We start from the raw sequence: 27550 nt of genomic DNA, 5'->3' as shown, positions 1-27550 counted from the left end.
TGGTTACCATGGCCATGAAAATTTTGTATTTTTTGGAAAGATTGCGCTAACATTATAGAATAACAATTCTATATTTGCAACAATACTACAAAATTAATTCAAACTGTCCCCTTCTCTCCTTCTTTTCAGCAGCAGGAAAGGAGAAAAAAGATGTTTTTTAATTTATTAATCACAACTCAGTTTCCGAGGAAGTCCCACTTGGTTTCATTTTTAAACTCTTAACAAAAGTTTTAAGGGAAGAAGAGATAATATAAAATTCATTCGAGAAGATATTATAAATATTAAAAATGTAAATGTTATGAATTTCGCTTAAGTTAATAATTTAATTGATCATCCTAATGTTATAATTAAAATATAGGTTATAGTAGAAATATTTAATCAAGTGGGAGATCCGATCCAATTGCGTCATGACAATGATATTGCTGGTGATAGCCATGATAATATTGAAATACCAAGCGCCATGCCAACTAGTCACCGAAAACATTTAGATAATTCACGATAATTCGAAAACCATGCAACATTCCAAATGAACGACACTGAAATCGGCAACTACATTGTCACGAAGCAATGCCAAACGCAGGAAGTCTTGAAATTTGGTCTTAATGATGAGCCTAATTAAAAGCAACTTTTTGTTAAACTAGCTGTATTACGAACGAGTCTACACCTAAACCAAATACTAAACAAAGTGATAATTATAATAATTAATGTAATAATTCTCCATTTGACTTGATTTTTAACAAATTTTATTAAGGATTGTAAATACTGTGTCTTATAGAAGTCACTTTATTGACTTCTCCTTAATTTAGACTCATCACTAAAACCTTGAAAACATATATTCATTAAGACTACTTACGGACACACGTTGGTAGTTCTTTAGGTGCCCAGGCCCCGTCAGCTTGACAGTAACGTTCAGCTTTTCCCACCAACTCGAACCCTTGTCCACACTGCACCACAGCTCTGCATCCGAAGGTGTGACAATCAGCGGTCACCCATCCATGTGGAACGTCTCCTGGTTCACCGCAAGAGCGAGCTGTGTATGATAAAAATAAATATGTAATAACAGTTAAATTAATAAATTTATATTCAAAAATATGTATATTAGCTAAACCGTGGAAAATCAGATTTCAGATACCAGAGAAACATTCAATAGTTTAATTTTAATTTTAGTAAGTACTATTAGTACATACTCTTGTGGGTTTTTTTTTTTTAACATATAGGTAACATTATATTTATCCTTAGTATGAAGACAATTATTGCCATATTCATTAAAAATCAAATAATTTCTTTCAAGTTTACTCACGTTCACACGTGATATCCGGTCCATACCACGAAGCTTGCCCCTCTATAGCCAGACATTTAGCCCTTGGGAAGCCGTTCGTCACGTAGCCAGTATGACAGTTATATTGAATAGTGGCGTCCAGGTCAAAAGTAGCTTGTTCCGGCAAGGCAGAGTGGCGTGCGTGCTCGATGGTGGGTGGTTGGAGACAGTATACTGGAGGAAAATAGTTTTTAGACAATTATTTGTGAACAACGTTTTCCGAACTCGAAGAGATTTTGTTAGTTAATGGAAGAGCAAATTCCATTTGCACAAATATTGGATTTAAATAATGAAAGTCAACAGCGGAAGGGATCAAAGAGAATCACACGATATTGCTTTAAATCCATTCGTTGATTTCTGCAATGATCAGATTAGTGGAACTCTGAATGTTACTACATTTTGATAGCTTTTTATTTAAACACTAGATGAAAACCTGGCTTCGCTCGGATAAAATAAATAAAACTAAACAAATACGGATTGAACCTTTACTTTTCATATAACTTTTTCATAAACGTTGATATTAATTTGTTGTGGAAAGTTTCCATCGTGTCTACCGTACGATGTCTCCTGCACGAAATTATTATTTGGAACACACTTTCTGAACGCACCCGTAAACTTCAAACATGGCCGCCCGTTAAACTCTCATGTCATTGAATTTTATGGATTACATATCTCGATTATGCGAATTTTGCGGGTACATGTTGTCCACTAAAAAAAAAATATTTTTTTAACTATCTATAATTGTGGATAGGTTTCGATCGGGTCTATCGTAGACCTGCATTAAGTTATTAATAAAGATGGGTAGCATTAATAACAATAACTACCTACACGGTAAATTCGCATTGTTAGATGACCGCTAGAAGAATAATTAATCAATCTCGAGCAAATCATTATTAATATAGCATTTTACGTATATCATTTGTAATATATATAACACTATTAATATTTGCAGCTACGTAGTGATACCGCCGTGATTATAATCTACTTGCAATAATGATCACCATTTGTCTGAAGTTTGTGATAGATGTTCTCCAATGTGGTTAGGATGAAGGCCACAAAAAGTTACTATATGACAATATTGATGCTATAAAATTAGCTAACAGTGGCTTGATACTGAACTTAGCGACTGTACAAATCATGTTCACATTGAACGTTGACAAGAGCTAGCGTAATATTCCCGGCGACAATAAAACCAGCGCTTTTGACGCCTGTGATAACACGGGATATTATATCGCCAGGGGAAAGGAAGAGAAGTTAAGACGCCAAAATGGTACTTGTGGAAAATTAGATTTTAAGTAATAAACTTAAGCATTTCTTTCTTTTCACTGAAGTCACGTTTTTTATTACTTTAATTTGAATTTTAATTAAGCATTTATTTCTTTTCACTGTCGACTTGTCTATGTATGTTTTAATTTGTTAGTACAGAATGCAAAGGTGAAAATACGTTTACCTTATTTAAAAATTTATTCTGAGAAAAAAACCTGTGTTTCAATCGATTTTCACATACCATACAAATTAACTATTCAGACAGCTGGTGATTGCATACATAATTTTCCCAAGACAGCGTACCGATTAAAACCGCCAATTCAAAGTGATCCATATAGAATATACGAAGTTCAACATTTAACTGTAGTGTACTGTGCCCTAGTAGTTAGCTATTCCTAAAGAGTATTAGCGCATTGTAATGTCAAAAATAGTCAGCAAAAGTATATATACTTATTAAAAAAAATGCATATTGGTATATTATAAATCGTTTATAGAAATAAGCAATGCTTTCCTGTTTGTAGTTTGAAAGGAACGAGAAGGATAACTATTAGAGTAACTATTTACTCTATTGTAGACTCAAATTTTAACTTTGCAAGTGATACATTAAGGCTTAATAATAAGAACAAGAGAGCATTCTCTTTTAGATTCATATTTGATCATTATAATTCATAAGCGAGATTTACCTTAATGTATACAAAAATACATTAAGGTAAATCTCGGCTCTTGGTTAGGCCATCTCGGCTCTAACCAAGAGACGAGATGGCCCAGTGGTTAGAACGCGTGCATCTTAACCGATGATTTCGGGTTCAAACCCAGGCAGGCACCACTGAATTTTCATGCGCTTAATTTGTGTTTATAATTCATCTCGTGCTCGGCGGTGAAGGAAAACATCGTGAGGAAACCTGCATGTGTCTAATTTCAACGAAATTCTGCCACATGTGTATTCCACCAACCCGCATTGGAGCAGCGTGGTGGAATATGCTCCATACCTTCTCCTCAACGGGAGAGGAGGCCTTAGCCCAGCAGTGGGAAATTTACAGGCTGATTATGTTATGATTATGTATACAAAAAAATTGTCTTCGCTTGTTATGGTAAAGTTTGACAGTATAACCTCAAAAGATTAAAACGGTTATAAAAGCCCATATTTAGTACTTACTGTTCTTTTTGCACGCTGGTGCTTGACCTGCCCATTTCCCATCAGCCTGGCAGCTCCTCGATTGAAGTCCAACTACGTGGTATCCGTGGGGGCAGGAATATACAGCTCTGAAAATTGAAAGATATTTCTATTGATAATGGAATTTTAAAATGGTACAAAATATGATTCATTCAAATAGGTCCTTCAAATCGCATCAAAATCGTCAAAAAACATCACACTATCATTGGTTTGAATTATTGCTTCTTTTAATTCAAAAGTATTTTTTCCTTTTAACATGTAATTCATTAATTCATTATTTTTGATGCAATAGAATATACCTATTAACTTAGTTATAAAAATTGTAGGACCATTGAATTGACCGTGGAACATTGAATTTCTTGTAACTCCAGTGTATCCTAAATGTTATCCTAAGCATACCTATACACTGTATACTGTTATACGAGTATACTGTATGAGTATCTTGTACTATAATAAAATATTTCCCTCGGAAAAGTTCACTTACTTATTTATTGATATTAAGTGAACAGAATATACATATAACGGTATAATGTCTCAGAAATCAACGCCCAATCAGAAACATAGGAAAAAAATATTTAAAGATAATAAAAAAAATTGGCTTTTAAAAAAAAAATCGAGAAATCGACATCCTGTGACAGTCTTCCAAGCTTTGTGACCACGAATCTTGACCATGTTTTTGTTTTTTTTTATGTAACGGGCCCCTGAATAACCGTTTTAAAAATTGTACTCTAAAATCGATACAAAAATGCCTCAGTTTTAAAAAAAACATCATTTCATTGCGCAACAATTACGCAAAATAGATTACGTCATGCATCTTTATGTGACTGTCTTGTAAAAAAAAATTTACTACGCTCTTTTGGCAAGTGGCTTTAAAGGATGGCGTATTTATATTGTACTGAATACATACTGCTGATAGTAATACTTTATTCAACTAGGCTTTAACAGAACTATATTAAGTAAAGCTACCACCGGTTCGGAATGTAGATTCCATCGAGAAGAACCAGCAAGTAACTCAATAGTTACTCTTTTCCAATATTTGAGGTACAAGTTAGTTAAATATTCTGCCGGAAAGTCAACAAGTATGTTACTGAAGTGATTAATGAAATAAATTTAATATATTTATAGGTTGCTACTGCTCTGTGTAAGATATTGTTTGAAATTGAAGTTATATTTAATCAGGCAAGAATGCACACCATCAAAGCGAGAATTATTTAATCAAATTTCGAGTATTTCAACATCGAAACTGAAATTCAAGTTATTTCATTGTAGTCGTTCTTGCAGCACCGAGGTTTTTAGTCTACAGTAGACCGCCCCTTTTTCTTAAGGATTAATATCAAACTGAAACGGGACGAGTCAATAGAAAACTCGTTTTGACAAGAGGCCCAACTTTATTCGAAAATTTTCGACAGCGGTTGATAAAATAGTGAGTTGGCAAAAAATGATACGGCTATTGTCTTAATGTTACTACTAATACTTGTCTGTGTTTGTTTGTTGTTTAACACTGAGATAAATATATGTTAAATAAGATGAAATGTTTGACCTACAACTGATACTTTAATTGAAACGTCCTCTGAATTAATTCAAACAAAATAATATACAATGTCAACAACTGCCCTTTTTAGTGATTGGGTGCACTAAAGCAGACTTCCAGGAATTCGGGACGAGGCTTAATGCGTAGGACTGCCGGAAAAGATGCGTTAAGACCGGCGCCAACTCGGGAGCACATGTCCATAGCACGATTGGAAGGATACCAACGGGTCCACTCGAATATCTAAGGAAAGTAGTGTTTTACGGACTGCACTTTGCAGGAATTTAACCTCCGCCATTGTGGTATCACACCGCGGGATTGTTGGTGGTGACTTTTGGAACTCTCACATGTCGGACTAAACGCGGTAGCATAGCTATCACTTTACGCTTATTTTAAGTGAGAGAGTGGTACTTCCCCGGGCGTGCCGGCCCATTCGGCTGCAAACCCGAAGGTATGCAGCCTGGCAATACCACTATAAACAATTAAATAGATTCATAATATAATTGCTATTAGTATTTCAATAGTATTTTATCCTACGCAAAAAATACTAGGATTCCTCTGTTCGACGTTCGGATAGTCTACAGAACATTAATAAACTATTATGCAAAAGGGAATACTTCAACAGACAATAAGTTTAGTAGACTATTATAGTATATGCCTTTTTATTTTATCTAGAAGCGAGTTGAAAAAACGGATCATTTGAATATATTAACCTCTGCCCGTGAACAATGGCGCTGTAATAAGTATTAATAAATCTCGTGAACAAGACATTCGTAGATAATGTCGAAATATCGAGCTCCACCAAATAAAAATAAAAAATATGGTAAATATCCCGTTTTAAATACTGTTAGTAATAAAAATAACCATGTTAATTTAAAATCTTACATAGTATTAATAAACCTTTAATCTCATCTCTTCAAAGTTCAAAGCATATTAAATATACATATAATTAAACTTTGACATAGTTTATAATCCATTTATTAATTATTTTAATCATAAGATATAATAAATATCTGATACGTATTTGATTTTTTCTGAACACATATCATAAGCAATCCTATCATAGTTTAATACAAGTATTTAAAAAGTTACTACTGATATTACAAAACTATTTCGTATGATCAATTAAAACTTTTACTTAAATATTCAACTTATAATCCGTGCTTATTACGTTGCGTGGTTTATTTTAGAGGCGGAGAACGTAAAATTGAAATAAAACACAGAAAAATATATTTAATACCTAAGTACTTTTTCCACCTAGTTTCCACCTAGATGTCCGAAAATCCACAACAGCGCGATTTTTAAGACACTTTCTGCCTCGCACAACCACTCTGTGGAACCAGCTTTCGCCGGCGGTTTTTCCGAACCGATACGACTTAGGAACCTGAAGGTTCCTAAGTCCTAAGGAAAGAGTACGCTCTTTTCTTGAAAGAAAAGAGCGTACTCTTTCCTGAAAGGCCGGCAACGCACCTGCAAGCCCCCCGGTGTTGCAGATGTCCATGGGCGGTGGTAGTCACTTTCCATCAGGTGAGCCTCCTGCTCGTTTGCCACCTCTAATATAAAAAAATAAAAAAAAACTCTAATATTAAATCTCACTTTATTAGAATAGCACATTATGGATTTATGTCTAGCTACGATTTTGGACATATGGCCGCCGTGGCTGTTGCGTATGTGACTAACGTCAGATAACTCTGGAGGTCCTATTTTCACAGACTTTCCGCAGTCAATAAGATTACGCGTCATATTTTGGCTTGCAATTGATGAATTAGCCCAATTTCTTTCAATGAATGAGTTGTTAAATGTCTTCGTTCGTCCTATTTGATACCATTGGAATATTTTCTCTAGGGATTTACAAAGTCGCATGTCTATGTAGATAAATCAGAGCACTTCGGAAGGCACAATTTATTATATTATATATATTTTTGCCAATATATTAATTTACTGCGAAAATTTTGAAAAAAGAGTACGCTGTGATATGCACTTGACCGAAATCATATTCAAATATAAATGTCATAAAACGACATTTAAAGTAAAGCAATTTTTTAAGGGAAATTACGAGTATTAACATTTATCATTGTTTTATTTCAACTTCATGTTCTAATAAAAATACATTTCACTGTACATCTAGATTTCATTAATATTTAAGGTCAACGAGCAGACATACGCCTCGATCCATATTATACAAATCATAATAAAAAAAGTATTCGTAAAATCGAGGGAAATCATTTCGTTAGCTGACAACGTTATTCAGTATAATCAAAGCGCCTGACCCTGGCGGCGGTCGTTCCTATCTCGGAATTTATACAAATGAATGGTATTTTAATTAACCTTTGACGCGGAAATGTCTCTTTACATATTTTTAATTTGAAACAGATTCTCAAGTTTTTATCTCAAAAGTTTTTATAAAGAAATAAAGTAGTTAAATTAAATTCTGTAAATATACCATTGGCTAAATCCTCCTTCCCTTTCGATTTTCGGTTTGGAGATTATTCCACCACGCCCCAAAGCACATTAGTGGTTTCACACGAGATTCCTCCTGGTGTTTTTCATGAAAATTCCATATCGTTTTACTTTATAGTAACTATTTTTTGCAATTAATTCTCAAAATATTTCATAATGAAATAAATTGTATTTGTATAGGCGAAAATGTCCTCCGACAGAGCTAAGCTATTTTGCAGCCTTTCCGATCCGTGCCGAAGATGACCATCACAGTGGTTTTACTGGGTAGGAAACATAAGCTGGTTCCCGACCAGGAACCTCTTTACCTCTATGAAGGTTTCCATTGCGTGTAAAAAAGGCGAAAAGGTCTAAGGCTAATCAAAAGACTTCGCTACTTTAACGGAGAAGTTTAGCAGGAGGAATTCTACTAATAAAATTGACACTTTGTCGCAATGGAATCAAAAGTTATCATTGCCATGTAGCCTCTTCCCTATTCTACTAAAACATCGATTCAGTTGCGGTTCCGTCGAAGTTAGATCGAAATAGAATCGTAAATGAACCGTAACCATTATAAATTAGTAGAAATGCCCAACCCACTATTGGTGTTTGGTTGATATACGTGGGTTAGAATTTCATTTTCTGGCGGTCGTTTCGTCATAAATTTGAACTACGATGTTCTCTTAACCGCATAACACAAAAATGATTATGAGCATAAATTAGGTATTATATTCACGAAGTTTGTGTGCAAAAGATCATTCTATGCTTTTAGAACACGTTGGTTTTAACGCGTTTTTACGGATTTCATCAGAGATCACAGGATCAGATTTAGAGGTCTGAAGACCATAGAGGAAACCAAGAAGTGGAGGACTCTGCATAATTTTCGAAATAAATTGAACAATTGATTTTACTCAACATAATTGTGCGGGTAAATGTTTATCTCACTCCTCCTAATTATAATGTTTTATTTTTAATCTTGTGGAGGCCTTGATTGCCCCTAAATTCGGCCCTAATCGGTTTTGTTATCCGTGTATTCTATCGGTTGAGTTATCTTAGCTTATGTTGTGTTGAAAATATTTCTAAATGAACGTAATTTTTTTACTTACTTGTCACCAAAAAGTCGTCCAGTCAGGGTAACGGAGAGTGAATCTTCTCCAATATCCGGCTGATCTAGTTCTGGACACTCACGATCTGTAACAAATAACAGCATTCAGTGTTGTGCAAAATTAATAGTATTCGTATAAAGTAACGGATTCGTGTATTTCTCTGTATTGTTAACTGCACACACAGGGACATAACGTCTTAGTTTCCAAGGTTGGTGGCGCATTGGCGATGGTGGTTATCACTTACCATACAAGTACCGTTGACAAATCTGCCGTCATGCTTTCGATAAAAAAAACAAGGGGTTAAGAATGAAGATCCTTTAAAATCACACTTAAATACGAGTTCGGAACTTACAACACGTTTCTAAAGGCACTTTAGAGGATGCGTAAAAGTTCTGTCATTCGTAAGCAAAACCAATCGTTTCTTAAAAGGAACACAAATGTTTTAAAAGCCTTAAAATTTCATCATTGAAAATATAACTCAAAAAAGGGTAATTCTTAACTCGGCTGATATTTTGTGTGAACAACACACAGTATTGTTCAACCGATTATGAAGATTTTTTTTATTGCATAGACTCCGAGAATCACTTGTTTTTCAAGCGACTCGACCTAATTTCTGCTTTCGGAAAGTATACCCTATGTGTATATACTACTTTAAGGTGAACAAAGGCGATTTTTAAATAAAATCTAGTAGTATTATTAACGCGAAAGTAACTCTATCTGTCTGTCTATCCGATACGATTTCACGGCCAAGCCATTTAACCGAATTTCATAAAATTCGAATATCGAAATTAAATAAGCAGTTACTTAAATAAATTATTTTTCAATGTCACGTAACGTGAATTTAATGGATTATATTTTTAAATTTTAAATACATAAGGGAAATGTAACAAGCACAGAAATGACCTATCTGAAATTCAAAAAAAATTATGAAGCAAGCTTAAACCACAAGGAAGGACTATTTTATACTTAACAACTAAAACGCGAGCGAGGTCGCAGGCGACATTTAATTTTAATATAAAAAAATATATAGCGACTAGGTTTATTTTAATGTAAAAAAAAAATATGATCCACATTTGTTAATTTTACTGCGACGTATTTGCAGATATTTGATTTTATTCAGATAAAGAAGGGGGAAAATGGAAGCACAGAAATTACCAACTACTCGTATTTGAAACGCAACATAAAGCGTTCAAAGTTATGGAATTTTAGGAAACATCGTTATTGCAAAAGTTTTCTTGAGCTGTAACAATTTTCTATGTTGTTTAATTCCAATAGTTTGATATGCATTTTGACGTGAAACATTTGAGGGATGTTAAATACAGATAAATAAAAATATGTAAGATTATTTATATATTTAGACAGTGTTGCACTATGAAAGAACTAAAACAAGCCTATATTATTATCTTGATGTGTGTGAGACATCTATGTATACTAGTATTATAAATGAGAGTTACTCCGTCTGTCTATTTGTTACGCTTTCACGGTCAAACCGCTGAACGGAATTTGATGTGAAGCAAGCTTGAAACCCAAAGGACATAGATATATTCCTTCCCCAGACACGAAGCGAAGCCTTGTTCTACAACTTTACTGTATCCTTACATAGTATAGAACAAAGTCGCTTACCGCTATATGTATGTATGCTTAGATCTTGTTACATTAAAAAATATTTTTATAATTTTAACTTTTTTTAAAAATTATATAAAACGTCACAAAAGTGTCAATTCGCTTAAATCCGTGCCGTTAATCCATTTCCCACTTCCCATATATCGGTATTGCTAGCTCAATACATCATTTTGGCATCATCTTTGAATTTAAATAATAAAATAAATTATATTATTTTATCAGTGCAGTGAAATAATCATTACAATTAGATTTTATTATCTAATTCGTTTGTTGTATCGGTTTGGAAGTCATTTCGCATCGTTTCAGATTAATTTATTATTTGTCATCCAATATGTCGGAAATTTATTATGGCAGATTTATTTTGCCTTTGGCTTTTATTAAATAAAATAATTACTCCATAATTATTTCTTTGATTTAAATATGGATATATTTCCTATTTCATTTTGGTGGTTATACTGGCCACACTCCCGATCTTTCAAAGTTTCAAGAACTTTCGATTTCGTTCTTTTGCATTTTTACATCTTCGGTTTAACACCGAATTCAAACTTCGAATTCGATATACTGAATATATCGGTGAGTTACCTTAATAGTTGAGTTTCTTAATTTGTGATTGATTATTACTTCAGTGCTTTAACAACATATATCTTTTCAGAATATATTAATAATGGAGTTTTGAAGTTTGATAAAACTTTATACAACATATTTCTACCGTCTTTAAAAAATTGTAAGTCTTAAATTTTTGTTTTTGCTTAAATGCGTTGGTTTGCAATTCAGAAAGTCGTAGTCATGTTTAATTTGTGATTTACAGTGATTTTTGACCCATTGGAATGTTCCTCCGGAGTTGAAATCGTCATTTAAAGTAGGCAGGGCTTTGAACCTCCAAAAGGTAAATTACTGCTTATATCCCTCGTTAAAGGTATTTATCTCTTGGTTATTTACTTGATTATTGAACCTTTATATTTCGTATTGCAGGAGATTTTTTTTTTTCTGCAGTTTCCTGGTTGAGTGTGTCCAGATAGCTGCTGGTGCAACTCCAAGGATGGCATGCCTGTTCCCTTAGATATAAACAATATCCACGTGTAGCTGGAAATTTGGTGATGTACCCACTTTAATTTTTTATACAAACTTACAAAACTAAACTTTCACCTAAAGCGCCTAAATTTTGATATTTAATAAGATAAATTATAATGCATTGAATTTTCAAACATTCCTTTTATCCCAACTGACCCACGCTGAGTCTAGCTGGCATATTTTTTTTTAATTATCTTTAGTACAAAAGCTGTAACTAAATAAAGTAACTAAACTTTTTGTAAGATTTAAAAATTTTGGTTTCTACAATTAAATAGTTATATAACAAAACTGTTTCCTTCAAATCCATACCCAAAGTAAAAAGGTAACAATCTTAAAAATTACACAAAGAATTTGTATGCGATTTTTTTTAATAGATAGATTGATTCAAAAGGACAATATAGTATATTGATCATTTTAGAGGTTTCTTAAATTATTAATAATATCTTAATATTTCTTATAGCGCCCTTGTCTATGGGCGGCGGTGATCAATTACCATCAGGTGGCCCATATGCTCGTCCGCCAAACTTTACCATTAAAAAAAGATTTAATATATATTTTACGTCATTATTTAAAACACAACAATATTGCACTTAACGACTTACATCCGCTTTAATTTCGCTTCCAAAGTTCCGGTTCTAGCTTCGTCAACGCACAAAACGCTAGTTTTTCGAAAATTCAAAATGAATACATATTATTACATTCGATCAATTATAACAAATCAAATCAAAATATATTTATTGTTAATACAAAAAAATTACAAACATCAAAGGGGCCCTGTACCCCTAAACTAGGAGACCCCGTATCTTGAGAGGGCAGGGACGTCCCAATCAGTGTTTATATTTATTAGACTTATTAGTTTAAATTTTATGTTTAAATATATTAAGACAGTACAATGAAAGAGAAAAAAAATTATACAAAAATATGTCGAACTAATTAGGTAAGGAATTTTCTTTATTATATGTACTATAATATAATATATGCATGCGTTTGTGTGTGTATGTTATGCCTGTGTGCGTTCGTGCGTGCATGCACACAGACAGATTTCTGTTTCTTTATTGCTAAGATAATTTAGCAGATTCCGTAGATACATAACGCTTCAAATCTATGACAGATATTGTTTATTTGTCCTTTGTCCTTTGTCCTTTTGGTTTGATTACACTTTATCTAATTGCATTCCGTGACCGCAATCGCAGAATTTGTTGAATATTATAGTCGTTTTGTTGGCGACCTAATAAATACAACCATGCCTGCGAGACTGTACATAGAAAGTATGTACATTGTGTGCTATGTGTGTGTCGTGTATGTTATACGGGCAGTGCATGCAAATTGGACTAATATCATGGCGTGCTTCGTAATACGTAGCCTTAATGCTCATATTTCATGCCCTACTTCAGTCTAGATTGCAGTGAATTTAGTTTAAAGTAAAATCGTAATGGTGGAAGTCATAAGAGATCAGAATGGAATGCGTGATATTTGAAGATTTCAATTTTCATGTGCTTAATTTTTAATCTTGTTGTTAGTTATATGTATCGGATGAGAAAATTCCATGTGTGCGAAATAGTGTATCCAACTCGCATTGGAACAGCTAGCTGGTAAGCTCCTTAAGCTTAAACGTCCTCGAAAAGGAGGTCACCCTTAGCTCAGCGGTAGGTTTTTATTTAAGTTTTAAAATATTACGCAATTTTATGCAGTTATTCTATTTAAACTAAATGAGCAGTTACTTATATAAATTATTTTAAATTTCGATGTCACGTAACGTGAAGTTAAAGAATTATATTTTCAAAACAGGTTTAAATTTTAAGGATATGTAAATGTTCCACTACTGGGTTAAGCCTTCCTCTCTCTTTTGAAGAAGTTTGAAGCTTATTCCACTATGCTATTCTAATGTGGGTTGGAAACACATGTGGCAGAATTTCATTGAAATTTAACATATGCAGGTTTTCTCGCGATGGAAACCCCATTACCACACGAGATGAATTATAAACATAGATTAAACACTAAAATATTCAGGTCCTTGTCTGGGTTTGACAAGTAATCATTGGCTAAGATGAGATGCCTAACCACCGAGCCATTTCAGCTCGAAAAATATAGCTCGGATATAATTTTTTTATATATTTAAATCAAAATCAAAATATACTTTATTCAAGTAGGCTTTTACAAGCACTTTTGAATTGTCATTTTTCGTCCGGTTTGGAACGTAGATTCTACCGAGAAGAACCGGCAAGGAACTCAATAGTTTCTCTTTTTCAACATTTAAAATACAAGGTTATGTTAGTTAAATACAATTATATATGTAAGTATATAATACATCCTGCCTGGAAGTCAATAAGTATTAGCTCCACGCTTTTTTACCATCTATATAATCTTGTATTGAATAATATGGTTATTTATTCATGTATTTTACATTAACAGCCTGTAAATTTCCCACTGCTGGGCTAAGGCCTCCTCTCCCTTTGAGGAGAAGGTTTGAAGCATATTCCACCACGCTGCTCCAATGCGGGTTGGTGGATACACATGTGGCAGAATTTCGTCGAAATTAGACACATGCAGGTTTCGTCGCGTGGTTTTCCTTCACCGCCGAAGAAGAGATGAATTATTAACACAAATAAAGCACATGAAAATTTAGTGATGTTTGTCCGGGTTTGAACTCGTGATCGTCGGTTAAGATGCACGCGTTCTAACCACTGGGCCATCTCGGCTCTCTAAAAAATATTTAAGTACTGGGTAAAATTAAATAAAAATTTAATCACGATTTTGTATATTTCCATTAGTTCAGTCCAGTATAATCAATATTAATTACGAAATGTTGCTCAATTGAACGCCACGTCCTCCCCGGGACGATTACGAGCAAAACTCAATTCCATTGAATTTGTCACGAGAATTTTTTAATTAAAAACCCTTGACAAGTACAGATGGCTAAAAGTGATTTCTGTCTAAAATGCTTTATTCATTATTAATTTTTTTTAATGGACTGATTACTTTCTACATTTATATCGAGAACATGACACAGCTTTGTCATCCACTCATCAGATATTCTACCGCCAAACAGTAGTACTAAGTATTGTCCTGGTTTAAAGGTGAGTGAGCCAGTGTAACAGGCACAAGGGACATAATATTCAGGTTAGTGGCGCATTGGCGATGGTCTATGGGCTGTGGTGACCTCTAAATGCGACTTTTCCTCCTCTCATTCTCCTTCCATTATATACGGTTCAATGTAACATTATGTAAACATTTTTTTGTTATAATCATTTAAATATTATTAAATGTTGTTAACTTTTTTCATTGTATGTTATTTCATACACAATCTTCAATTTCCGAAAACAACTTCGTTCACTGAGTAAGAATAATGACAGTTTGTTTGATCGTGATGTTTTACAAGCATAGTTAAGTGACGGAGGCGTGTTAGGTGAAATATGAGGAGGGTTGGTATCGAAAATGCTTAAAGTTTGTGTAACGTATTTTATGGATAACCTCCATTCGGAAAACACGAGGTGGCACTTTGTGGTAAGTGGTCACTTCATTGGAAATGTTAGCACTGAACTCGATCGTTGTGGCAGGTTTAGCACTTAAGTTGTTATGTCTGCCAGGTATATTATAAAGCTCATACATTCTGGATGAACCTTGTGTGCGATGATACAATGTGTTGGATTGGAAAAATGGCTGGTCAACTTGAACTATATATTATTGAAATTTAAGATCTTAAACTTCAGTAAAAATAAATCCAGGAACGCGCCAATATAAGTTAGGTTTTATTTATTTATTACATATAAAAATAAAATAAAACCTAATCTAACCTATTTTTGCGTATTAGCAGCATTTTTTTTACTGCAATGGCGTTAATAAGTATGTACCTCTTAAGGTTTGGAACGAGTTCGTTTTTGAGGACATTTTTTGCAATAATATATTTGTAAAAGGGACCTTATTCATTAGTTAATCGTTGCTGATTGAACCCAGGCAGTATAAACGTCTTTATACATATAACTAGAATGGTTTTCGCAGTGCACCCCAGTAAGCTTCATAAAAATTTCAGCCAATTAAACCAAACTTTAAACATTTAAATCGTCCGCATGCATTGCTTCGCTCATTGGTGGTAATCATAATTATGAAAATCCATACGTCATCTTTGGAGTTTATCTTATTCAGACGGATACGGCACTTCATTTAATATTGTTAAATAAAGTATATACACGTTTATTATAAAATAAGTTTTATAAAACTATTTACTGTATTAATAACGATCGCGTGTAGCGTAGCCAAGATTACTTGTACAATTTCTCCGTTAATAATACTTCGAAGGTTTTTATGTGAAAAATAAAAGTGATTAATTGCTGTACATATAAACATAATAACATAATCAGCCTGTAAATTTCCCACTGCTGGGCTAAGGCCTCCTCTCCCGTTGAGGAGAAGGTATGGAGCATATTCCACCACGCTGCTCCTATGCGGGTTGGTGGAATACACATGTGGCAGAATTTCGTTGAAATTAGACACATGCAGGTTTCTTCACGATGTTTTCCTTCACCGCCAAGCACGAGATGAATTATAAACAAATTAAGTACATGTAAATTCAGTGGTGCCTGCCTGGGTTTGAACCCGAAATCATCGGTTAAGATGCACGCGTTCTAACCGCTGGGCCATCTCGGCTTTTAATTAAATTTAAAAAAATTACTGTAATGTAATTCAATTATTTATGATTCGCTTACTTTAATTATGGCATATTCTTTTTCGGCTTATTATTTGTGACAAAAAGGCACAGATTATTTCGCTAATGTCACGTGCGAAATTATGGGCTAATTCTAGATACGTCAAACGAGTGGATCAAATAAGAAATGCCAAAATCAAGTGACAAATGTCAGTTGAGTAATAATTGCGTTTCGATGCGTTCAATATTATAAGTGTTGTTTTTTATCTATATAAGATACTGTTCCATGATATATTTTATAGAATATTTGATAAACTTCGTTGTTTTATTTTTAGACTCCGATGAATATCCTATACATAATCCGTAGACGGTCTAATTAACTATTACTGGATTTTTCTGTATTGGATCGGTGGCTCTGAAAGTACGTGTCATTGCCGTCTGGGTATGTACCATCCACTCATCATATAATTTCCCGCCAAGTAGAAGTACTTAGTCGATTTTTGTTCCAGTGTAAAAAGCGAGTGAGCCTGCGTAACTACACGCACAAGGGACATATCATCTCAGTTCCCAAGAACGGTTACGCATTGGTAATGTAAGAAATAATTAAAATTTCAAACGGCGCCAAAGTCAGTAAGTATTGGTGACCATCAATTGGCCCATTTCCGTTTCCCCGTATTCAAAAATGAGCATGAATTTTTAATTAAAGTAAACGAAAACTTCAAAAAATAAAATGGAATAAATTGTTCTAATAGAATTCACGAGGTGGAATTTACACGATTAAAACACCTTATCACTTATATTTTCTTCCATTTCCAAGTTCAGTATAATGGAAAATGGCTCTCCCTTTCCCTCAGACGAGTGCACTCGAGTGAGCCGTACTCCGCTGTACCGAGTAAGGTCTATTCTCTACCTGGAAACGATGCTAACATATACTATAATTTATCCTATTAGTAATAAACATTTGCATATAAGGCTTGTGATACAAAAAAAAGACCATGTAATTCCATTAAACAACCATTTAATAGATAAAGATTAACTAACGAGTTGCTGGGTAGAATCTTAATATTGTACAGGTAAGTTTAGATAGAATAGAATCTTGTGACATGATATTTACAATGTACTTTTAAGTAAACCATGTAATTATTAAAAGTTCTCAGTAATTAACATACTCCCTCACTTTCCCAGGTCGTCATGATTGAAAGGTCATAACGGTACTAAAGGATTCATGTATATATGCTGTATTACTTCTAAGTAAATACCATCTACATATAATTTCTTCTACCACTGAATAGCAATACAAAGTATCTAATTATATAAACACATCAAATCTTAGAAATATTATAATGTACATCACTCTTACAGGCTAACTCATCATGTAATGTAAAACAAAAAAGAATCAATGTTACACCATTTAGATGATGAGTGAGCCAGTATAAGTACAGGTAGGAGGATTAGTGGAACCAGTGGAAGTTGTGGTAGACGGCGACCATATCACTGGACCACTTATTTTAGATGTTACTCATTTGTCCGTCTGTTTCTGTTCGGAAATTTTATTTTATTCTCAAAATACACATTTAAATAAATAATCGCACGATACAGCTGTACTGTACTCTAAACAAACTGGGCTTTAAACTTTGAAGGTTGAGCGTAATGCTCAATTCGTCCAAGGCAAACTGAGCCTTTGTTTTAATCGTCTGCTCGAGGATTGAAGTGGTCTAAAAGTTGAATGGTTTAATTTTTGTTCTGAATTTTAACGACCTCTAAACACGACGCGGAGGTTTTTTCTAACTTTGCTATGAACGTCGGGGTCAACTTGATAGTGGTCCTGTATAAAAAGGTAATCAAAATGTTATTAATATTGATTTACAGTAAATAAGTCGCTTGTAAGTATTCACTGAGGCCTAATCTCCGCTTTGAGAAGGTTTTGAAACAGTGGATTGTGGATACTCACATAGAATTTCAGTAAAACTAGACACTTGTAGGTTCCTTACGATGTTTTCGTGCCAGCCCAAAATGAATTATAAACATATCAAACACATGCAAATTCAGTTCTGCGGGCTAGCACGGGTTCGAACTCAGAATCATCAGTTAAGATTCATCAGTTAAGTCTCCTTATTTTGTCTTATGACAAAATTAAGATTTAATTGTTTTTCTTATAAATAAATCCAATATAAGCCATTCGTTCAAACACATATAAGGAAAAATTACATAACACACGCACAGAAAAAATAAGAATCAAAAATGATATCATAAATTCAAACTTGGAATACCTAAAAATACAAAACATCCATTTATATCTTTGTTTCAGAAAAATATGTAGGTAATCAATCAAACATCAAGTTGGTATTACTCCCAAGAGCGGATCAAATAGATTGGAACGATAATACATAACAATACTAAGGTTACATAGAAACGAATAAGATTTACCTACAAAGAGTATTTATTGTAACAAATAATATATAACAACCTTTTTTAAATAAAAATAAAAATATAAACTTGCAAGCTTTTTATCCCATAAAATAAAAAAAAATTTTTTTATATATATATAACTTCAGAACTGGCAATAAATTAATCTTATATTTTTTATTAATAATTAAATATCATACGTGATTTTGATTTCGACTACGTTGGCGTTTAAGTTGAAGATGTTTCTGATGTGAAAAAAGGAGCTGTTTTAGTTACATCACGTCTTGTAACTTAAGTGCCGTACCACTATCTATCTATAAAAACGGTAAAAAAGTCAAGCCTGTTGTATGGGAGCCCCCCCTTAAATATATATTTTATTCTGTTAGAATTTGTTGTTATAGTGGCAACAAAAATACATCATCTGTGAAAAACCTGGACATACGGATAGACTGATGGACAGCGGAGTAGTACTGAGGTCCCGTTTTACCCTTTGTGTACAGAAGCCTAAAAAAGAAAAACAACCGTATTGAACCCCCCTTCATTAGTATGTCAGGAAAGGAATTAAAATATACATTGGCAGGTAATTGCATTTGTCTGTCTGTGGATAATGTAATTAAATACAAGAGGTCAAAGTATTCAATTATAATTAGAAAAACGTGGCTCGTAAAAAGCTACGAAATGTAAATTTATACGACCCTCGCGTGCTTTTGATGTTAGTTTTATTGCATAATTCGATGTTCTATGATGAAAGAACATTCTCTATGACATCAATAAGTATTTGTAAGCAGTCGAGACAAAAATAAAGCGACTTAAAGCGCTTGCGATGAAACATAACTAAAGTTTACTTACTGCTATATAAAATACAAAATTCACAGCTCTGGAGAATACAACTTTTTTTATTTTTTCCGGCTAGGAGACTTGAAATTATCGGCTATTCTCGACTATAACATGCTTGTATTATAAATATAAATCAACCTCTTGAATCACTCTATCTATTGATAAAAACCGCATTAAAATCCGTCGCGTATTTTAAGAGATCTAACCGTACAGACGGCGGGAAGCGACATATGACTTTTTTATACTACGTAGTTTCTATCTGCGGCTTAACCCTGGCAGGAGTTAAGTACCTTTTCTGTTCTTCAGAAAACGAGTAAGCAAAATTTTCTAATTGATTGAGTTGTTAAGGCATAAAAGCATTACAAGCAAGCAAACTCAATCTCGCATTTACGATATCAGCTAGGATATTGGGACCGTAATATACCTGGTATGGGATAATTCAGTATACCTGTCTCGACGAATAAGAATGGGTTTACGAGTAAATGAATCCATAGAGCCGGGTAGACACGGGTCGGGTTTAAATATACCCTCGTGTCTGTCCAGCGTGACAGATATTATACGTTCTGTGCAAACGTGACTTACAATTTCGGAGCATTTATATACGGGACCCAATTTTGCTAACAAATTGACAGTTTAATCAAAATCAAAATATACTTTATTCATGTATTTACAAGCACTTTTGAATTGTCGTTTTACAGGACTATATTAAAAGTAAAGCTGCCTCCGGTTCGGAATGTAGATTCTACCGAAAAGAACCGGCAAGAGATTCAGTGTTTACTCTTTTGCAGCATTTGAAATACAAAGTTATGTAGTTAAATATTCCACATCATGCCTTAAAGTATTACCTCTACGCTTTTTTATCATCTATATAATATTGTATTGAATAATATACCGTATTTATTAACGTGTATTTAACAAACGACATGAATTTATGAACCGGCAAAGTTAAAAATACCTACGAAATGTATAGAAACGAATGCCTTGCCCCAAGAAGGATTTATTGACTTTACGGAGTCGGAAACTTCGCGTTATAAGCTCATCGTCTCGTATCGTATACATACAATAATTATCACCGACTCTATCAAAGTGATCACAATTACTGTGAATATACGTATGTAACATCGTTGTAAATATATTGTGACGCAATTGTAACTATTCCTTAAAAACATCCCGAGAGCAATCTTTTCTCCAGGATTAAAAATAGAATCGAAGCGTAATCGTCGCCATCCGCCCGTGTATCTATTCTACAAACGCAACGATCAATACGGTTCATCAATGTTGGATCGTAATATAACCGGGGTGGAATCGTAACCGATATAAATAAGAATTAAACCTCCGTCACGATAAAACCGAGATTATTTTTTCTGAGGAACAGCCGAATTTTGATCGGAATAGAATCGCGCACGTATCATAAGTCTACTGACTTGGTTATATTTTACCGTAGAAGCTAGAATAATGAATTCATCTTATAAAACCGAGATTATTTTTTCTGAGGAACAGCCGAATTTAGATCGGAATAGAATCGCGCACGTACCATAAGTCTACTGACTTGGCTATATTTTACCGTAGAAGCTAGAATAATGAATTCATCTTATATCTTTTTGATATCTTAAGCATTTCGAGAACAGTGGAGACAGTGGTTACCGCACGAGTTCATTTAACGCCAAGCCTTGTAAAATAGGGAGATATCTAAATGAAATGTTACTTTCTGAAACGTTTATTTTGCCCGGACAAATAGAGAGAGTAAATCGTATGGGCCCGATTGGCAGCTGGGTGTCGGTGACGTGGAAGGTCGAAGCGTATTAAAATATTGGATTACAATTGAAAGAATTCGTGATTTAGATTTATTTATCATTTTCTACGCGCTTCTTTTACACGACTGTTCGAATTCGGTGTGTAATGTTTACGGGGTTGATGTTTGTTATGTGTGTGAGTTTTTGTGTTCCACTATAACGTCGAAAATCAAATCAAAATACTCTTTATTGTACAATAAACACATAGATTAGTCACGTTCAAGCAAGACGCACAAGAGGCGGTCTTATCGCTTAAACAGCGACCTCTTCCAGGCGACCTTAAGGTAGAAACAGAGGTAAAAAGAGGTAGGGGTGTACAACTCTACATAGATGAGATAAACATAATATATAAATACATTAGGGTAAAATAATAATATATTTGAAATAAAATAATGTACAGTACTTGATAAATACCTGCACTTATATACATTTAAATGAAATTAAATTATTTCGTCTTATAGTAGGTTAGGTTAAAAATAAATGAGAGAGCTCGGTTCGATTTGAATTTATTTCACCGAATGAAAATATTTTAAGAGACCGTCGCAGAAAATATTAAATTTCCAGTCAAGTAAGTGTTAGTGGCCAGCAGTTCGCAACTCTTTTATAGAAAAATATGTATAATATACATTTTACTACAGATTAAGTTTTGCCTATAAAAATCATTTGATAATTCAACGCCTGAATAGACATGGACTTTTATTTTATGTAATAGGTACGCGGACGGGCAAATGGACCACCTGATGGTAAGTGGTGACCACCGCCATCGCCATAAACATTGGCGCCGTGAGAAATAATAAAAAATCCTTACATAACATCAATGCGCCTTGGGAACTAAGATGCTATCAATGTTGTTTACACCTTTAAAGACGTATCATTTTGTATGTTACCCAACAGATATTAATTTTAAGTGTTTAGTGATATGTTGATGGTGTAACTTTTCCAATAAATAAATAAATGCTATGACCCTTGTGCCTGTAGTTACACTGGCTTACTTACTCTTCAAACCGGAACACAACAATATTGCTGTTAAGCGGTAAAATATCAGATCAGAGGGTGGTACATACCCAGACGGGCTTGCACGAAGCCATACCATGAAGTGCTTCACAGCTTTACACAAATTGAGCACATACTCCTTGCTAGCGTTTGAACCCTTTATCTACGGTAAGGTCGTGATCCAGTGGCATCCTGGCATATAAAAAAACTTAGTTATGAATGTCTTTATGGCAAGAGACACAAAGGTTTTAGATGAAACTTAGTGTGAGTTTCATCTGAACGGTTTGTCAAAGTATACCTGCTTGACAAATGGCTTCCCTCTAGGAGGATGACCATCGCGGATGAGGAGGATCAATAGAAGAGAAAAATAATACGCCGACCACAAAATCGATTCACTATTTTAGTTTCAACTTCCAGTTAGTTAGTTTAAAAAAAAATAATATCCCATCATACGAAAGGGAATTCTCTATGTTATCAAGATTGTTTACATAATGTAAATTTTTCGTAGATTAATTTTCTTATTAAAATGAAAAATGTGTTATTTTATAATTACGGTTTGGAAAAGATGGGCAAATAACGTTGACTCAAATTATGAAAATTTTCCCCACAATGTTTTTTTATAATGTATAAATCTTATTTACATATAATAAAATTGGAGTGTCTGTTTGTAATATTAAAATAACCGCTTTTTACTGAATGCATATGTATGTATACATATACCAAATTTTTGTCTGTCTGTATATATATATATTGTTAATCAATTATTAATTACCGCCTTCATGGTTTTCTGTTTGACTAAAGGTTGATTGGCAGAGAATGCCTTCAGGCATTAAGTCCGCCTTTTGCCCCTTTTAATTTGTGGTGGTCAATAAAGTATTTAAAAAAAAAAAGCAATAACTTTTCTGTTAAATTCAAACGCGCACGAAGTCGCGGGCACTGCTAGTCATTTCATAAAACAGATTATTCAAGGAACTGAATGTGACAATTTCTGAAGAAATAATTAATTTCCATAAATTATTTCCCACCGTCTACGCGTAAAAGATATTAACATTATTGCCCTCCCTACAATTTTGAACTTAATTTTGTTTCACATTGGGTTTAAATTAGAAATGTCAAAATGCTTACATTATACACAATAACATACAACATGTACAGCCTGTAAATTTCCCACTGCTGGGCTAAGGCCTCCTCTCCTATTGAGCCGCTCCAATGCGTGTTGGTGGATTCACATGTGGGAGAATTTCGTTGAAATTAGACACACACAGGTTTCCTAATGATGTTTTCCTTCACCGAGCACGAGATTAATTATAAATACAAATTAAGTACGTGAAAATCCAGTGGTGCTTGCCTGGGTTTGAAACCCGCCATCATCGTTTAAGATGTACGCGTTCTAACCACTGTCCTGAAGTTATTCGAAACCTTTTGAAGATCTGAAATTTTAATAACAGTCATATGCCCAAATGTACGAAATGCGATGTGAATCCTATCGCGGTTCACATAAAGACTAATATACCATGACGCATAGATCAAAAATCTAAAGTTTCAAGTACTCGAAGTTCAAACTGGAACAAGTCTCTCTGGGATCAGATTATATTAACCTGAATTCAAAATTAAACGGGTCAGGGTCTTAATTAAGCTGTATTTGTTGGCTAATTGCTTGCTAATCGTATTTCCACTTGGGACAGTCGCGCAGAAAATAGGATACGTTGAATTTTTTTTTCTAAGAGTAATTTGTACCTTGTATATTTTGCTACGTAAAGAAGCGTACATAACTTCAATGTTATTATTATTAATTGTTTTGGTTTCACTTACGTTATTTATATATTAATGACGTGTCCTTCGCTTATCATTTTCTCTTCGAGATATTTTTTGTGACGTCATTAGAGTGTACTTTGAAAACGGAGTAGTGTTTGGTTTAGCCTGAAAACTTTTTTGTTATTTGGGATCAAATGTAAATTAGGTCTTTGTCGTCTAAAATGACTTTCGAATGTACGGACATGACTTTGTTAAGTTTCTTTTAAATAAATTTTAATAAATTAATTAATATATGTATCAAATCAAATCAAAATATACTTTATTCAAGTAGGCTTTTACAAGCACTTTTGAATCGTTATTTAACAAACTATATTAAGTGAAGCTACCACCGATTCGGAGTGTAGATTCTACCGAGAAGAACCGGCAAGAAACTCAGTAGTTACTCTTTTTCAACAGCTAAAAATACAGTCATGTTAGTTATATACAATTATATATGTATTTCATGTCTCCTGCCTGGAAGTCAACAAGCATTAACTCCACGCTTTTTTATCATCTATATAATCTTGTATCGAATAGTATTCCTTTATTACCAATGTATTTTTTACAAATGATTTAAATTTATGATACGGAAAAGTTAAAAATGTATGCTAGATGTACCTGCTTTACCTGTACGAAATTTATAAATCTTTACCTCATCATCCTCCTGCCCTTATCCCAATTTTACTTGGGGTCGGCGCAGCATGTCTTCTTCTTCCATACTTCTCTGTCGGACGTCATCTCACCGGTAACATTCTTTCTAACCATATCGTCTTTCACACAATCCATCCATCGTTTCTTGGGTCGTCCCCTACCTCTATATCCATCCACATCCATTTTCAAAACCTTTCTCACAACATGGTCCACACACACACACATTTATAAATATTTACCTATAGCACAAAAATTGTCAGCCATATTTTATCTCCTTGAGGGGTGAATTATAAAAAGGTCAATCCTTTCCCTTGGTCTCAAACTACCTCAATACCAAATTTCGTCTAAATTGATTCAGCGATCGAAGAGGTAACAGGCAGAACTACTTTCGCGTTTATAAAACTAGTAAGGATAGATTATATTTATTAGACAGGCAGACTGGCGAACGGGTCGTATAAAAGTAAGTGATTCCGACCGCCCATAGAAATTAGCGTTGTAAGAAATATTTATCTCTTAGAAAGCCAATGTGTCACCAACTTTGGGAACTAAGATGTTATGTCCCTTGTGCCTTGTACTACTTATTCACCCTTCAGACCGTAACACGACACTATCAAGTAGGTCTATTTAGGGCTAGGATAAGCGATCAGCGTTACAAGAGAGTTTGCAAAAATATATATGTAATCAAAACAATATACTTCGTGAACACTAACGAGACAAGGTTTAAGCGACTTTAAAAGTAACTCGAGAGAAAATTCACCGAGATCTCGGATCTTCATCAACGACTACTTCGAAAAGATCAGTTAAAACAATTTCAAACAATCATTTTAATAGTCAAATACTTATCTACATAACCATTAAGAAAAACAAATTTAACTTCTCCTATTATCTCGCTTGCCTCATTCAAAACTTGTCCAAGTTATTGAAATAAGCGAAACCGTGCGGCAACAAAAGGTACACTAAAACTTGGAAACTTTACCAACTTCATACTCGGAGCTTGGCAGCGGAATGGCCAAGAATATCGGCCGAGATGAAAAATATCTATTGTGTAACTTGTGCTCAATTTTTTTTACGGTAACGAAAGAGTTATTTATGTTTTAAGTTTTTATAAAGCGCCTGTTCTGGTTTTTCGGTTTGCCACAAACTTGGACGCGTTTTGAAAATGGGTCATTATGAATACCTATATTTTTATTTATTATTATTAATAGTATTTTTATATTATTATTAAAAACATTTAAAGTTTCTTGGAACGAGGTTCCTTTACGCGACTTCAAGTAGAGTGAAATGGCAGAAATCGTCACGTAAGGAGAAAAAGTTGTACCCTCAAGCGGACATATTTTTGTTATTGATTTAATTCAATCAAATTCTTTCATACATTCATACAATTTCACAATACAAATATTTATCGTACATTGAATAGTTTCAATGTACGATAAAGTAATCGATAAGATCAAGTTTCAGGTAGAACACAGACAAGTGACTTGTACAATAAGCGTATTTGCCGCTAACTCAGCGCTCTCTCCAAAATACCTTAAGCAAAGGAAATCTAATGTTATAAATGCGAAAGTAACTTTGTCTGTCCGTCTGTCTGTTGCTCCTGCACGGCTAAATCATTGAACTGGATTTTATGAAATTTGTTATTAAGCAAGCATGAACGTCAAGGAGGGACATGATATTTTATACCAAAAACCTAAAAAAGAAACCCTAAAACGCGACCAATAACTCACGTCGTAACTATTCAACCTATCGTCATGTCATCTGCCATTTATAAAATAAATGTCCAGGGGGACAGAAAAAGGCCTGAAACTTGTTCAAAGTAAACTTAGCATGCAGTAAAAGACTAGAAATAGTCTTGATTATTTAAGTCCAAATTTATAGATGATGTTTAAAAGTTGGCGCAACTGATTAAGATTTTATACTTGGTGCACGCCCATTTGGGTATCGTCAGATATTCTGCCGCCAAACAGCAATGCTTGGTATTATTGTGTTCCGGTTTTATGGGTGAATGACCCAATGTAATTACAAGCACAAGGGACATAACATCTTAGTTCCCATGATTGGTGGCGCATTGGCGATGTAAGGAATGGTTAATATTTCTAACAGCGCCAGTCTATGGGCGGTGGTGACCACTTAACACCAGGTCACGCATTTGCCGGTCCGCCTACCTATTACATAAAAAAACCACGAGATAAAATCCTTATTGCATCCACACAAAGTCGGAACGAGCAGCTAGTTTTAAAATAAGAAGATTAGTACTCAACACTGAGAAATAAGAACTCTCAAGACCAACTGAACATTGTGTCTGGAATCTGCAGAGTAATAACTTAGATTGCAAATCACTTTGAACGTTACACTCAAAGACATACGGTTCAAAATGCTACGGAACCATAGTTTGGTGTGATTTTCAAATTTACAATTTACCGTAGAATAATACATTCAATTAAAAGAAATTGTAAAGTACTTAGAATAATTTCTGCTGCACCAGTTAGTTGGTAATTCAAGTAGAAATGTTTACGTTTATTTGTCCAAGAAATGTCATATAAAACGATTAGCTAGACTTCTATAAAATCATAAATATATATATAGTTTTAATTGAAACAAAATAACTCAGAATGTCAATAAAGGAGAATAGTAATAAACAAATTACTATTAATACTATGGGAGAGCTTAGATGGTCTAGTGATTTCAAGTCGTGCATCTGAACCGATGATAGCAAGTTCAAATCCAAGCAAGCACCACTTCGCGTTCGGGAGTGAAGGAAAACATGGCAAGGTACACGTGTCAAATTTTAATAAAATTTCCAAATGTTTATCCACCACCGCACATTAGCAACGTGGTGGAATTAGCTCCAAACCTTCTTATGAAATGAGAGGGGACTTAGCCCAGCTGTGGAATATTTACGGCCTCTTACTTTT

At 34.0% G+C, this 27550-nt stretch overlaps 2 protein-coding genes across 5 annotated transcripts in view; one reads left to right on the top strand and one right to left on the bottom strand.

Annotated features, from left to right (window-relative positions):
- LOC113403621 (EKC/KEOPS complex subunit TP53RK) overlaps positions 1 to 27550 on the top strand; it is a 297288-nt gene that overhangs the window by 23608 nt on the left and 246130 nt on the right. The window lies entirely within an intron of this gene.
- LOC113396218 (uncharacterized) overlaps positions 1 to 27550 on the bottom strand; it is a 127183-nt gene that overhangs the window by 13111 nt on the left and 86522 nt on the right. For all 4 annotated transcript variants that reach the window (XM_064218910.1, XM_064218911.1, XM_064218912.1 and 1 more), the window contains exons 4-7: positions 8829 to 8913; positions 3741 to 3847; positions 1301 to 1492; positions 854 to 1030 (exon numbers count right to left, since the gene is read on the bottom strand). In XM_064218910.1, the coding sequence (XP_064074980.1) occupies positions 854 to 1030; positions 1301 to 1492; positions 3741 to 3847; positions 8829 to 8913 (561 nt within the window). The remainder of the gene's footprint in view (positions 1 to 853; positions 1031 to 1300; positions 1493 to 3740; positions 3848 to 8828; positions 8914 to 27550) is intronic.

This window comes from Vanessa tameamea, chromosome 25, assembly GCF_037043105.1.
Source record: "Vanessa tameamea isolate UH-Manoa-2023 chromosome 25, ilVanTame1 primary haplotype, whole genome shotgun sequence".
Lineage (NCBI taxonomy): Eukaryota > Metazoa > Arthropoda > Insecta > Lepidoptera > Nymphalidae > Vanessa > Vanessa tameamea.
This window is presented reverse-complemented; position numbering and strand designations above follow the sequence as displayed.